Below are 15936 nucleotides of genomic sequence, written 5' to 3' on the forward strand. Positions count from 1 at the left end.
GTTTTTGGAGTGCTGCCCCTTCATCAGGTAGCTACCTAAATCTGTTGGACTACAACCTGGTGTTTTGTGATTTTTAACTTTGCCCACCCCAGTCCAATCTCCTGCACATTGTGTATTCTCCCAGTCATTGTAGGTAAAAGTACTAACTTTCCCAGGATCCCTGGTGCCAGAGCTATCTTTAAAACTCAGCATGCACTCGGTTAAGTGCTATCAGTCTGGAACTTCCCTGCATGGTTTGTGTGACTTTCCTTTGACATGTTGGACAGAGGGAAATTGGCAACCTGCTTTGCCGACAGGGATTTAGAAATCATGCATGCAGGGGTGGTGCATGGGAGGGTTGATTTTCTTTTTTGAGTTTGGCAGAGAAGACCACTTGACCCCAGGTGCTGCCAACCAAGAATGAGATTGCTATCTTGGGTGACTGTTATTTCAGCAGTTTGGAGGAAAGACTAGCAATGCATAGAGAAAGACAGTTACCTTCTGCATTCTCTGAGGGTACGTGCCAGCATCTTTGCTCTGCTTCCTCATAATCATTCACTGCACACACCTCCCACCAAGGCTCATGATCTGCCACATGCAACATTTTCCTTTGTTAATGATCACCTGGGAGACCACACCATATTACGCTCACCTACATCAGCACTAACAGCTGACCCACCAACATTCTGTTCACTTTGTCCCATTCCAGGAGAAAAAGTCTTCAGAAATTTTGAGTTCCCAGGGGTGCTTAAAAAATAAATTTGGAGGGCAAAGCGGAGTCACAAAATACCTTCGGCACATAAGATTAAGGAAGACTTCAAGGCATTTTATATTAAGACCAAGTGGATTACCAGGAAAAGAATTGGGCTTATGAGAAACCAAAAGCATTCTGTGCATAGAGCCAGAGGCCGTGGTAGAGGTCTTAAATTAATATTTCTCAACTATACTCACAGAGGACAAAGATAATGTAGGTGGAGATTTTGACTGGGATGGTGAGGCTCCAGAGCATGTTAAGATTAATTAGGTGGAGGTGTTCGATGGTTTCGCAGGCATAAAGGTGCATAATCCCCAAGGCCTGATGAGTTGTGTCCCAGGCTGCTATGGGAGACAAGGGGCAAGATTACTGGGGCCCCGTCAGAGATATTTAAAATTTTGCCGGCCATAGATGAAGTCTTAATAACTGGAGGATGGCAAATGTGGTTCCTTTGTTCAAATCAAATCAGAACAGCAGCAGGAGTAGGCCAGGTAATTACAGACCAATTAGTCTGACTTCAGTAGGAAAGGAATTATTGGAAAAAATTCTGAGGGACAGGATGAGCCAACACTTGGAAAGACAGGAAATGATCAGAGATAGTCAGCATTGGAGAGATCCTGTCTGACTAATTTAATCAACTGTTTTGAAAAGGTGACTAGATATATATTCATGTGGGTAATGCAGTTGGTGTGGTTGACATGGACATCAGTAAGGCCTTTGACAGCAAAGTCCACATGCTGGTCCAAACGTTAAGAGCCCATGGGATCCAAGGCAAGTTGGAAAACTAGATCAAGATTAGCTTGCAAGTAGGAGGCAAGGGGTGATGGTGGAAGATTGTTTTAATAAATGGAAGCTTTTGAGCATTGAGGTACCACAGGAATTGCTTCTGGGACCCTTGCTGTTTGTTGTGTAAATTAATGGCATGATGTGAACGGAGAAGATATAGTTAGTAAGTTTGCAAATGGCACAAAAATTGGCGTTGTTGTTAACAGTGAGGAGGATGGTCTCAGACTACAGTCTAATATTGATCAGCTGCTAAATTGGGCAGAAAATGACAAATATAATTTAATCCTGATGCATTTTGGGAGGTATAGTAAAGGAAGGATTAACAAATGAATGATTGGTCCTTCGGGGTTACTGAGGAACAAAGGAACCTTAGCATACAAGTTCACAGATCCCTGACGGGGTTAGCATAGGCGGACAGGGCAGTAATGAAGGCATACATAGAACATTACACCGCAGTACAGGCCCTTCAGCCCTCGATGTTGTGCTCACCTGTGAAATTAATCTAATCCTCATCTAACCTACACCGTTCCATTATTATCCATGTGTTTGTCCAATGCCCATTTCAATGCCCCTAACGTTGACAAGTTTACTCCTTTTGCAGGTAGGTCGTTCCGCAACCCTTCCCCATCCGAGGAAAAAAGCTCTCACTGTCCACCCTATCTGACCCTTTGATTATCTTATACATCTCGATTAAGTCACCTCTCAACCTTCTTTTCTCCAACGAAAACAGCCTCAGTTCCCTCAGTCTTTCCTCGAAAGACCATCCTTCCATACAAGGCAACATCCTAGTAAATGATATTCATTACCCAGATCATAGAATATAGGAGTAAGAAAATCTTGTTTCAACTTTGCATAGCATTGGTTAGGCTGCAGATGGAATATTGGTTGCAGTGTCAGAACACTAATGATTACACCGGGGAGGCTGCAGAAGAGATTTGCCAAGATGTTGCCTGGAATGGAAAATCTCAGTTATAAGGAGAGAGTGGATAGGCTAAGTTTGTTTTCCCTGAAGCAGAGGAGGTTGAAGGGGGATCTGATTTGAGGTATACAAAATGATGACAAGCACAGACAGGGTAGATTGTGAGAATCTTTTCCCCATGGCAAACATCTTCGCGGAGAAAGTGAGGACTGCAGATGCTGCAGTATCAGAGCTGAAAATGTGTTGCTGGAAAAGCGCAGCAGGTCAGGCAGCATCCAAGGAACAGGAGAATCGACTGAAGAAGGGCTGATGCCCGAAACGTCGATTCTCCTGTTCCTTGGATGCTGCCTGACCTGCTGTGCTTTTCCAGCAACACATTTTCAGCCCATGGCAAACATGCCAAAGACCAGAGGGCACCCATTTAAGGTGAGAAGTAAGTGGTTTCGAGGGTATTGAGGAAAACCTTTTCAGCCAGAGGCTGGTCAAAATATGGAACACGTGGCCTGAGAAGGTGGTGGAGGGTACTCTCGCAACATATAAGAAGCATCTGGATGAGTAGTTAAAATGTAGGCTGTGGACCAAGTGCAGTTAAATGCGATTGGTGCAGTTTGGTGTTTGTTGGTTAACATTAACATGGTGAGTCCAAGGGTTTGTTTCTCTGCAGTACGCCTCTGACTGTGTTGTAGCTGAAAGAGCCAATAAGGATGATGAGGTGCCTAACTGTCGGCTCCTCACCCCTTATGAGAGATGATCCTGATAGTGACTGCCCCAAGTGGCTGGTTGACTGTGCCCAAGACTCTTGACTAATATTAGAGACTGCCCTTGACTTACTGTCCAAAAATCCCTTGACTTGATGAAGACTGTTCCCCGTATACTTTGAAACATGGCCACTTAGTTGATGTGGATGTCGTGTTTGCCATGTACACTACTTGCATATGATAATGTTGTCGAATTGACGTAGCACAGAGATGTCCAACAATATGGCCATCTTCTTGACTGATCACAGCCATCAACAGTGATAAGCTGCCTGGTTTGTGTCTGCATTAAAAGACAAGGCAAGACAGAAACACTTTAAGTCTGGCTGAGAGGGCTATGCTGCAAAACAGGATGGCAAGGCAGAAATAGGCACAAGTTGGTCAAATGGACAAATGCGTAACAGATGAGTTTCAATGCGGAGAAATGTGAGGTAATGCATTTTCATAGAAGGAGTGCAGAGAGACAATAGAGGCTCAATGATTAGGGTGGCACAGTGGCTCAATGGTTAGCACTGCTGCCTCACAGCGCCAGGGACTCTGGTTCGATTCTAGCCTTTGGCGACTGTCTGTGTGGACTTTGCACATTCTCTCCGTGTTTTCATGGGTTTCCTCCCACAGTCCAAAGATGTACAGGTTAGGTGAATTGGCCATGCTGAAATTGCCCATAGCATCCAAGGATGTGTAAGTTAGATGTATTAGGGGAAATATAGAGTAACAGGGTAGGGGAATGGATCTGGGTGGGATACTCTTTGGAGGGTTGGTGTGAACTTGTTGGACCTGTTTCCACACTGTAGAGATTTGAAGATTCTATACAACTTGTGCTAGGAGTGGGATGAGGCGAAACCTCTTTACTCAGAGTTGTTGGGATTTGGAGTGTGCTCCCTGGGAGAGGTGGAAGTGGATTCCAGTAGAGGTTTGAGCAGAGAGCTGGATATATATTTGATAGTGAATTTAAAGGGCTGCGGAGATTTTATTTTAGTCACTCATGAGACATGGGTGTTACTGGCTGGCCAGCATTTTATTGCCTGTCCCTAATTGCTCTTGAAAAGTTGCGAGTGAGCTGCCCTGAACTGCTGCAGGTGCCATTAAGGAGGGAGTTTCTGGATTTTGACACAGTGATGATAAAGTAGCAGTGTTGTAAGAGTGGACGTTTGTGGATGTGGTGCCAATCAAGTGGGCTGCTTTGTCCTGGATGGTATCAATCTTCTTGAGTGTTGTTGGAGCTGCACCCATCCAGGCTAGTGAGGAGTATTCCATCACATTCCTGACTTGTGCCTTGTAGGTGATAGACAGGCTTTGGGAGGTCAGTAGGTGAGTGACTGTCACCTAGCCTTTGACCTGTACTTGTCATCACTCTGTTTATATGGCAAGTCCAGCTTGATTTCTGGTCATTGGTAACCCCAAGAATATGGGTTTTCAGTGATGGTAACACCATTGAATGTCAAGGAAAAGTGGTTAGGTTGTCTGTTATTGGAGATGCTCATCGCCTGGTGTTTGTGTTGCATGAATGTTGCTTTGACATTTTCAGCCCATGCCTGGATATTGTCCAGATCTTGTCATATTTGAACAGTGACTGAGGGCTGGAGACTGGGACTAGCTGGGTAGCACTTTCAGGAGATGGTACAGATATGATGGGTCAAATAGCATCTTTCTGCACTGTTGATTTTCTGATTCTAAGCGAGTGAGCACTAAGAGATAAAATGAGAAGCCTTTGAAATGTACATTGGTCAAATGTCTGAGATGGCTGCTGTTACTGCGAGCAGTGGGTTGGCGCTGTGGCACGAGGGTTCAGTGAGGCTGGTATACATCTGGTGCTAAATTCTGTGGATTGGGAAAGGGGAGAGTGCAAACTGTTGGAGTGTGCTCTGAGATATTGGTGACTGGAGCCCAAGGGGTAGGTGGTGATTCATAGGTGTTGTTCTGACTTTCTTGTCATGAATTGTCACTGTATATTTCTATCTGGAGGGTGGAAGAATGGGAGATTGCATATTAATGGGGCAACATAAGACTTTCATTGATGTCAAGACAATCAACGCTGCACATCCCATGCAGTTTCCCAACTTTCTTCAAAATTCCCATTTATTCGGTGTGTAGGAAGATTCTGTCCTCTGTTATGAATTACCACAACTTTAACAAAAATATAAAAAATTCTATCAATTCAGGTTTCATTTTGGGATCTGATTCGTCTAGCGATATTATCAACTGGGATCATAATACTACATACTGTGAACATGCATCCACTGTCCAGAACCATGTGATGGGATTAGTCTACAAGTAGAACATTCATTCCTAGGTTGAAGTTCCTTTTTATTCATACAGTTTTCTCTGCCCATTCTCACCTGCCAAACCTCTGTGCCATGCATTATTTCAGACAATCAATGCATACTGCTGTCTTTAGTCATATCTAAAATACCTGTTAACCATTCTCAAGGTGTTTGAGGTTATCCTTCTGTTATTGTTCCCCAGTTTCTGCCACTATTATGGAGATATGTTGCCTGATGTATCTTTCCTCACTTCTTTTAGTAATGGCTTTTCTTTCATGTTGACACTTATGACTTTGAACTCAATGTTGCAACTGTTGAGCACTCTTTGTGTAACTGCTGATGCTGAATGTCCCATAAGGGCCATGAATGTTGCTGAGAAGGAACATTTTTCCAGAAATATCTTTTCAGACTTTGGATCAAAGGCATGCTTCTTTCTAAATGTCTAACTCTAGTGACCACTTTGAATCTATCCATATTTGACACTTTAGCACAGTCCAAGAGTTTAAAAGCAAACACTGAATTAGGATTCTTCAGATAGATTTTTTTCAATCTTGCATATGATCTGTTGAATTCTATCTAGGATGAAGTGGCCTTCTTGATTGATTCTCCATCCACTATCTTCAATATTCAGTTCTTTCACCACTAATGCTCAGTAGCAGCAGTGTGTACCATCTGCAAGATACATTGTTGTGACTCACCAAGGCTCCTTTAACAGCACTTTCCAAATCTGTTACGACAGATTAACCTTTTCTGTTAATTAAACCAAACACCAGAAAAGCTCGCCTCGCTTCGTAATCTGCTGGAATATGAGAGAACTAAATTCCACTATTGAAAGAAAATAGTATCAATTAATTTTCCTACTCCAAAAGTGAACATTAAACAAAACAAACTATTCAGAAAATCTAAGCTTTCTCTTAACTGCTTACTCTCTGATTCCCAACTCTGTAACAATATGCTGTTCCAATAAGACACTTATTAAAATGACATTAACTTAATCTCAAAATCTCACAGTCTTTGTCTTCTCCACTGTCTTCAGTTTTCCTGCTGCTGATCTCTGAGTCGTCTTCTTTCTTTATACTGAAAAGGTACTTTTGATAGAGTGTTTTCTCATTTCTTTGAGAGCAAGATGTCAGATAGACAATTAGCTCTCCAGTAGTTCCTCTCTCCATGGCAGTTTGCTCTCTTTCTCTTTTTTTTCTCAGCTAAGAACCCTCTGTCCCTTTTTTTTCTAACATGGCTCTTCTTTCTCTTATAACTCCATTTGCCTCAATTGAAATTTAAGTTTTTCTAACTCTGCTGCACTTGTTTGTTTCTCTGATACATCTAGGCGCTTGATCAACTCCATTACAATTTCAGCTTTCCTTTTGTCCCTGGCTAAACCCAATTCTAACCTATTTGCTAATTCTAAAAGTATGCCTTTTCTCTGTCTTTCTAAACTTACTTGGAAAATTTGGGAAGCATGTTCAAACTCCAGAACCTCTTTAGCAATCTGAAGAGTCATTTCCCTCACTTTGAATTTAACCAGCCGCAAGTAATCGACATTAAACAAAATCTAGTACACAAATCACCAAGTGTTTAAATCTGCTAGGATCTTTCGTACCCCACATCAGTTCAAATCTGTCCAAGTCTCAGATTGGATCTATCTCAACCTCTCCAATCAATCCAAATCCTAATTCAGAGGATCAGGGCAGCAGAAATACTGGAAAGCTATCATCTGCAAGTTCTCCTTCAAGCCTGACTTGGAACTATTTTGTTGTTCCTTCACTGCTGTTAGGTCAAAATCCTGGAACTCTCTCCCTAACAACACTGTGGGGTATTTACAGCAGTGTTTCAAGAAGGCAGCTCTCTACAATCTTCCCCAGTTCAATCATGGATGGACAGTAAATGTTGGCCAAGCCAACAATATCCACTTCCATAAGTTAATTGAAAAATATTCTTGTGTGGAAGAACTTTGCAGTTTTCTAAAATTACCAAATTCTGAGTATGTCTATAATTCATTTAATAGATAATCACTTTTATAAATTTTGTCCAAAAATATTAATAGATTATCTGAACCATCTTGAGTGTCCAGCTCTGAGAGTACTTTACACCTGTTTTTGCTTCTAGATGGGAGCAACAATGCCAAACTGCACCTTGTTTTCTTCTTCAGTCAGCATGCTCATATCTTGCCAATTTTTCCATTGATCATAAGGTTCAGCTTCACGGAACTTCACAGAAGAGTTTATATATTCGTGGGTGGCACGGTGGCACTGTGGTTAGCACTGCTGCCTCACAGCACCAGAGACCTGGGTTCAATTCCCGCTTCAGGCAATTGTCTGTGTGGAGATTGCACATTCCCCCTGTGTCTGCGTGGGTTTCCTCCGGGTGGTCTGGTCTCCTCCCACAGTCCAAAAACGTGCAGGTTAGGTAAATTGGCCATGCTAAATTGCCCGTAGTGTTAGGTGAAGGGGTGAATGTAGGGGAATGGGTCTGGGTGGGTTGCTGTTCAGAGGGTCGGTGTGGACTTGTTGGGCCGAAGGGCCTGTTTCCACACTGTAAGTAATCTAAAGTAATCTAATCTGACACAAACTTGGTTTCAGCCATTCTTCCCAAAAATAACTGCAATTTACAACCTTTCATCTGAAAAAAGTGCTTTTCATTTCTAAACCTCCCTTTTTGAGAACCAACCTCTGCTCCCAATTTCTACTCCGATCTGAGCCTTCTGGCTCAGAAATTGAAGTCATACGCTTTGTTCTATACTGAATAGCACCTGCGGCCACTTTAATTCAGAGAGTGAGTGAATAATGTAATATGCCCAGTTCTGCGCCATGATGAAAACTGTTACGAGGACTTATCAAACAAAAGTTATCTGGTAACTGCAGCTATAACAGTATGTGGTTGTTTACCTGAGGTGCTATCGCAAAAGTAAAATGGCTGCCAATCAGATTTTGTTAATGTATTGTGATCAATTTCATAATTTTTTTTTAACTCCTACTTTTGTTGACTAATTAGTTTGGCTGAGCAATATTTGAGGTTTGTGATCAATGGTTTTTGTTCTTCCTTGCTTCTGGCTCATTGCTCTATTCTGCACTATTACAGTTCTGAATTGCTATAGTTGGCATTTCAGAAATATGGCATGGATATAGTTGTGTTGTGTTCAAGTTTATTACCTATCAAGCATGGTGATATGTAGCGCAGAGTTTGGAGCAAGCTGTGACTCAGCAGCAAAACAGACACGATGGTCTAAATGGTCCAATGATCATTGCAAGGCTACAGTTGAAATACCTAACTGGATGATAAAGAGGTGACTCATTGCAGAAAGGGAATGCAGAGGACTGCTGTGACCATGACCACCAGACTATGCTTCTAAATCTTGCTGTCTGTATACTTGCAGGTGTGGTATGCAGCATCATATGCAGACTTCGTGGAGCGGAAGATCCATGACATCTCTGAAGAGGAACGGAAAGGTGAGTGATCGTTTCTGTGGTGCATTATGAAGGCCGTGCAGTCAGTGGACTCTGAAATAACTTGATACTGCTTTAGTTAATGGGAGAAACCTGTATTTCATCTTCTGTGGCCCAATGGCAAATGTAGACTGAAAGGTGATGAACGTGACAGTTTCCTGATATAGTATGGTGAACAACAAGATAGGGATAAAACTTCTAGAAATTTTATAATGGAATGAAGCACATTTAATTAATAATCTCATAATAAAAGATCTTATCAGAAAAAATCATTCTCGTAATACAATTAAATTCCATATTAATTTTGAGAATTATATAGAGCATAGGACATTACAGCCCTCGATGATGTGCCGACCTGTGGAATCAATCTGAAGCCCATCTAACCTATAGTATTCCATTCTCGTCTTTATGCTTATCCAATGACCATTTAAATGCCCTTAAAGTTGGCGAGTCTACTACTGTTGCAGGCAATGCATTCTACGCCCTACTACTATTCTGAGTAAAGAAACTACCTCTGACATCCCTCAATTTAAAGCTATGTCCCCTCGTGTTAGCCATCACCATCCGAGGAAAGAGGCTGTCACTGTCCATCCTATCTAACCCTCTGATTATCTTCTATGTCTCAATTAGATCGCCGCTCAACCTTCTCTCCAACGATAACAGCCTCAAGCCCTTACCTCGTAAGACCTTCCCTCCATACCAGGCCACGTCCAAGTAAATCTCCTCTGAACCCTTTCCAAAGCTTCCACATCCTTCTTTTAATGCAGTGACCAGAACTGCACGCAATACTCCAAGTGTGGCCGCACCAGAGTTTTGTACAGCTGCAGCATGACCTCATGGTTCCGAAACTCAGTCCCTCTACGAATAAAAGTGAACACACCATCTGCCTTCTTATCAACCCTATCAATCTGGGTGGCAACTTTCAAGGATTGATGTACCTGAACACTGAGATCTCTCTGCTCATCTACACTACTAATAATCTTACCATTAGCCTAGTACTCTGCATTCCTGTTACTTCTTCCAAAGTGAATCACCTCACACTTATCCACATTAAACTCCATTTTCCATCTCTCAGCCCAGCTCTACAGCTTATCTCTATCCCTCTATAACCTACAACATCCTTCATCTCTATCCACAACTCTACTGACCTTAATGTCATCCGCAAATGTACTAACCCATCCTTCGATGCCCTCATCCAGGTCATTTATAAAAATGACACACAAATTTAAAAAGTAGCTCCTCGAGAGTAGTAATATCTGAATTACTCCTGGTGCCATGAGCTAGTGAGGGCAGGAATAGGATGAGAGAGCAGATGAATGCATGGCTGAGGAGCTGGTGTATAGTAGGTCTACGCCCTACTACTATTCTGAGTAAAGAAACTACCTCTGACATCCCTCAATTTAAAGCTATGTCCCCTTGTGCTAGCCATCACCATCCGAGGAAAGAGGCTGTCACTGTCCATCCTATCTAACCCTCTGATTATCTTATATGTCTCAATTAGATCGCCGCTCAACCTTCTCTCCAACGATAACAGCCTCAAGCCCTTACCTCGTAAGACCTTCCCTCCATAGATCACATTTTTGGATCATTGGGGTAGAAGTAACCTGTACAAGAAGGGCGGATTGCACCTAAATTGGAAGGGGACTAATATACTGGCAGGGAAATTTGCTAGAGCTGCTTGGGAGGATTTAAACTAGTAAGGTTGGGGGTGGGGGGGGTGGGGTGCAGGCAGCTAGTGAGGAAAGATTTCAATGTGAGAGTAGTACAGTGAGAATATAGGCAAGTCAAACAGTCAGGGCAGGCAGGGACAAGGTAGGACTAATAAATTAAACTGCAGTTATTTCAATGCAAGAGGCCTAACAGGGAAGGCAGATGAACTCCAGGCATGGTTAGGAACATGGGACTAGGGTATCATAGCAATGACAGAAACATGGCTCAGGGATGGGCAGGACTGGCAGCTTAATGTTCCAGGATACAAATGCGACAGAAAGGATAGAAAGGGAGGCAAGAGAGGAGGGGGAGTGGCATTTTTGATAAGGGATAGCATTACAGCTGTACTGAGGGAGGATATTCCCTGAAATACATCCAGGGAAGTTATTTGGATGGAACTAAGAAATAAGAAAGGGATGATCACCTTATTGAGATTGTATTATAGACCCCCAAATAGTCAGAGGGAAATTGAGAAACAAACTTGTAAGGAGATCTCAGCTATCTGTAAGAATAATAGGGTGGTTATGTTGGGGGATTTTAACTTTCCAAACATAGACTGGGACCGTTATAGTGTTAAAGATTTAGATGGAGAGGAATTTGTTACGGTGTGTACAAGGAAATTTTCTGATTCAGTATGTGGATGTACCTACCAGAGAAGGTGCAAAACTTGACCTTTGGGAAATAAGGCAGGGCAGGTGACTGAGGCGAGAGTGGGGGAGCACTTTGGGGCCAGCGACCATAATACTATTAATTTTAACATAGTGATGGAAAAGGATAGACCAGATCTAAAAGTTGAAGTTCTAAATTGGAGGAAGGCCAATTTAGATGGTATTAGGCGAGAACTTTCAAAAGCTGATTGGGGCAGATGTTCACAGGTAAAGGGACGGCTTGAAAATGGGAAGCCTTCAAAAATGAGATAACGAGTCCAGAGAAAATATAATCCTGTTACGGTGAAAGGAAAGGCTGGTAGGTATGGGAATGCTGGGTGACTAAACAAAATGAGATTTTGGTTAAGAAAAAGAAGGAAATGTATGTCAGGATAGATTGAGTGAGTCCTTAGAGTATAAAGGCAGTATATACTTATATATACTTAAGAGGGAAATCAGGAGGGCAAAAAGGGGACATGACATAGCTTTGGCAAACAGAATTAAGGAGAAACCAAAGGGTTTTTACAACTAGATTAAGGACAAAAGGGTAGCTAGGGAGAGAATAGGGCCCCTCAAAGATCAGCAAGGCAGCCTTTGTGTGGAACCACAGGAGATGGGGGAGATACTAAATGAGTACTTTGCATCAGTATTTACAGTGGAAAAGGACATGGGAGATATAGAATGTAGGGAAATAGATGGTGACATCTTGAAAAATGTCTGTATTACAGAGGAGGGCGTACTGGATGTCTTGAAACGCATAAAAGTGGATAAATCCCCAGGACCTGATCAGGTATACCCTAGAACTCTGTGGGAAGCTAGGGAAGTGATTGCTGGGCCTTGTACTGAGGCATTTGGATCATAGATGGTCACAGGTGAGGTGCCTGAAGACTGGGTGTTGGCTAACGTGGTGCCACTGCTGAAGAAAGCTGGTACGGACGAGCCAGGGAACTATAGGCCAGTGAGCCTGACATCAGTGGTGGGCAAGTTATTGGAGAGAATCCTGAGGGACAGGATGTACATGTATTTGGAAAGGCAGGGACTGATTAGGGATATTATGGCTTTATGCGTGGGAAATACTGTCTCATAAACATGATTGAGTTTTTTGAAGATATAACAAAGAGGATTGATGAGGGTAGAGTGGTGGGCATGATCTATATGGACTTCAGTAAGGCATTTGACAAGGTTCCCCATGTGAGACTGGTTAACAAGGTTCGATCTCAAGGAATACAGGGAGAACTAGCCATTTGGATACAGCACTGGCTCGAAGGTAGAAGAGAGAGGGTGGTGGTGGAGGGTTTTTTTTCCAGACTGGAGGCCTGTGACCAATGGAGTGCCACAAGGATTGGTGCTGGGTCCTCTACTTTTCATCATTTTTATATAAATGATTTGCATGCGAGCATAAGAGGTGTAGTTGGTAAGTTTGCAGATGACACCAAAATTGGAGGTGTAGTGGACAGCGAAGAGGGTTACCTCAGATTACAACAGGATCTGGACCAGATGGGCCAATGGGCTGAGAAATGGCAGATAGAGTTTAATTTAGATAAATGTGAGGTGGTGTATTTTGGGAAAGCAAATCTTAGCAGGACTTATACACTTAATGGTAAGGTCCTGGGGAGTGTTGCTGTACAAAAGAGACCTTGGAGTACAGGTTCGTAGCTCCTTGAAAGTGGAGTCGCAGGTAGATAGGATAGTGAAGAAGGAGTTTGGTATGCTTTCCTTTATCGGTCAGATTATTGAGTACAGGAGTTGGGAAGTCATGTTGCGGCTGTACAGGACATTAGTTAGGCCACTGTTGGAGTGTTGCATGCAGTTCTGGTTTCCTTCCTATCGTAAAGATGTTGTGAAGCTTGAAAGGGTTCAGAAAAGATTTACAAGAATGTTTCCAGGGTTGGAGGATTTGATCTCTAGGGAGAGGTTGAATAGGCTAGGTTTGTTTTCCCTGGAGCGTTGGAGGCTGAGGGGTGACCTTATAGAGATTGATAAAATCATGAGGGGCATGGATAAATAGGCAAAGTCTTTTCCCTGGGGTCGGGGAGTCCAGAACTAGCGGGCTTAGGTTTAGGGTGAGAGGGGAAAGATATAAAAGAGATCTGAGGGGCAACCTTTTCGCGCAGAGGGTGGTATGTATGTAGAATGAGCTGCTAGAGGAAGTGATGGAGGCTAGTACAATTTCAACATTTAAAAGGCATCTAGATGGGAATTTGAATAGGAAGGGTTTGGAAGGATATGGGCCGGGTGCTGGCAGGTGGGACTAGATGGGGTTGGGATATCTGGTCTGCATGGACGAGTTGGACCGAAGGATCTGTTTCCATGCTGTACATCTCTATGATTCTATAACAGTGGACCCAAAACAGACCCCACCAGTGAGTGAACTCCAGGATGAATATTTCCCATCAACCACCCCCCTCTGTCTTCTTTCAGCTAGCCAATTTCTGATCCAAACTACTACATCACCCTCAATCCCATGCCTCCATATTTTTTGCAACAGCCTAACGTGGGGAATCCTATCAAATGCTTTACTGAAATCCACATGCACCACATCAATTGTTTTACCCTCATCCACATGTGTGGCCTCATCCACATGTGTGGCCACCTTATCAAAGAACTCAATAAGGTTTGTGAGGCACGACCTACCCTTCACAAAACCGTGTTGACTTTCCTTAATCAGCTTATTCCTATCTAGAGGATTATAAATCCTATCGCTGATACCCTTTCCAACATTTTATCTACAACCGAAGTAAGGCTCGCTGGTTTATAATTTCCAGGGTTGGCTCTACTCCCCTTCTTGAAGAAGGGGACAGCATTTGCTGTCTTCTAGTCTTCTCGCACTATTCCTGTAGACAAAGCCGAGACTCGGCAATCCCCTCCCTGACTTCCCAGAGATTCCTCGGATAAATCCCATCCGGCCCAAGAACATAACTATTTTTGCACTTTGCAGAATTGCTAACACTTCCTCCTTATGCACCTCAATCCCATGTAGTTTAGTAGCCTGTATCTCAGTTATCTAAAGCTTGCTTAATCACATTGTAATTGCCTCTCCCTCCAGCTATAACTCTTGCCCTGTGGTATAAAATTTTGCCCTTTCCATCACTAAAGCAAACACTAAAGTCAAATTGTGGTCACTATCACCAAAGTGCTCACCTACCTCCAAATCTCGCACCTGGCTGGGTTCATTACCCAGGACCAAATCTAATGTGGCCTCCCCCCTTGTTGGCCTGTCTACATACTGTGTCAGGAAACCCTCCTGCACACAATGGACAAAAACTGACCCATCTAAAGTACTGGTATGATAGTATTCCCAGTCAATATTTGGAAAGTTAATGTCCCCAATAACAACTACCCTGTCACTCTTGCTCTTATCTAGAAACATCTGTGCTATCCTTTCCGCTACATCTCTGGAACTATTTGGAGGCCTATAGAAAACTCCCAACATGGTAACCTCTCCTTTCCCGTTTCTAACCTCAGCCCATACTACCTTAGTAGACGAGTCCTCAAACGTCCTTTCTGCAACCATCATATTGTCCTTGACGAACAGTGCCACATGCCCCATCTTTTACCATCTTCCCTGTTTTTACTGAAACATCTAAATCCCGGAACCTGAAACAACAATTCCTGTCCCTGCTCTATCCATGTCTCTGAAATGGCCACTACATCAAAATCCCAAGTACCAACCCATGCTGCAAGTTCACCACCTTATTCTGGATGCTCCTGGTGTTAAAGTAGACACACTTCAAACCAACTTCCTTCTTGCCGGTGCCTTCTTGTGATCTTGAAATCTTATTTCTGACCTCACTACTCTCAACCTCCTGTATACTCGAACTACAGTTTCAGTTCCCATCCCCCTGCTGAATTAGCTTAAACCCACACGAAGAGCATTAGCGAATTTCCCCCAAAGGATGCTGGTACCCCTCTGGTTCAGGTGAAGCTCATCCTGTTTGTAGAGGTCACATCTACCCCAGAAATAGTCCCAATTATCCAGGAATCCAAAACCCTCCTTCCTGCACCATCCCTGTCGCCACGTGTTCAACTCTCTCTCCCTATTCCTTCGCTAGGATGTGGCACGGCAACAAACCAAAGATAACAACTTTGTTTGTTCTAACTCTAAGCTTCCACCCTAGCTTTCTGAATTTCTGCCTTCAATCCCCACCTGTCTTCCTACTTATGTAGTTGGTACCTAAGTGGCCCATAACTTTGGGCTGCTTCCCCTCCACCAGAAGGATCCCGAAAACACAATTCGATACATCACAAACCCTGGCACCTGGGAGGCAACACACCAACTGTGATTCTTTTTCATTCCCATAGAACCTCCTATCTGTCCCCTAACTGTAGAATCCCCAATGACCCCTCTTCCCCCTTCCCTTCTGAGCAACAGAGGCAGACTCTGTGCCAGAGACCTGTGCTCCATGGCATACCCCAGTAAGTTATCTCCCCCTACAGTATCCAAACCGGTATATTTGTTATTGAGGGGAATGGCCACAGGGGATCCCTGCATTGCCCGCCAGTTCCCTTTTCGTCCCTGACAGTAACCCATCTGCCTCCTTCTTTTACCTGAGGTATGACTCCTCTCAATAACCCCCTCCGTTTCCCGAATGATCCGAAGTTCATCCAGCTCCAGCTCCTGTTCTCCAATGCTGTTTTCGAGGATCTGGAGTTGGATTCAGTTCTCACAGATGCAGTCA

General features: G+C 43.3%; 1 protein-coding gene across 6 annotated transcripts in view; it reads left to right on the forward strand.

Annotated features, from left to right (window-relative positions):
* Positions 1-15936, forward strand: part of prdm10 (PR domain containing 10) — a 208064-nt gene that overhangs the window by 74535 nt on the left and 117593 nt on the right. For all 6 annotated transcript variants that reach the window (XM_072592994.1, XM_072592996.1, XM_072592991.1 and 3 more), the window contains exon 9: positions 8831-8903. In XM_072592994.1, coding sequence (XP_072449095.1) covers positions 8831-8903 — 73 coding nt within the window. The remainder of the gene's footprint in view (positions 1-8830; positions 8904-15936) is intronic.

Source organism: Chiloscyllium punctatum, chromosome 23 (genome assembly GCF_047496795.1).
Source record: "Chiloscyllium punctatum isolate Juve2018m chromosome 23, sChiPun1.3, whole genome shotgun sequence".
In the NCBI taxonomy this organism is placed as follows: Eukaryota; Metazoa; Chordata; class Chondrichthyes; order Orectolobiformes; family Hemiscylliidae; genus Chiloscyllium; species Chiloscyllium punctatum.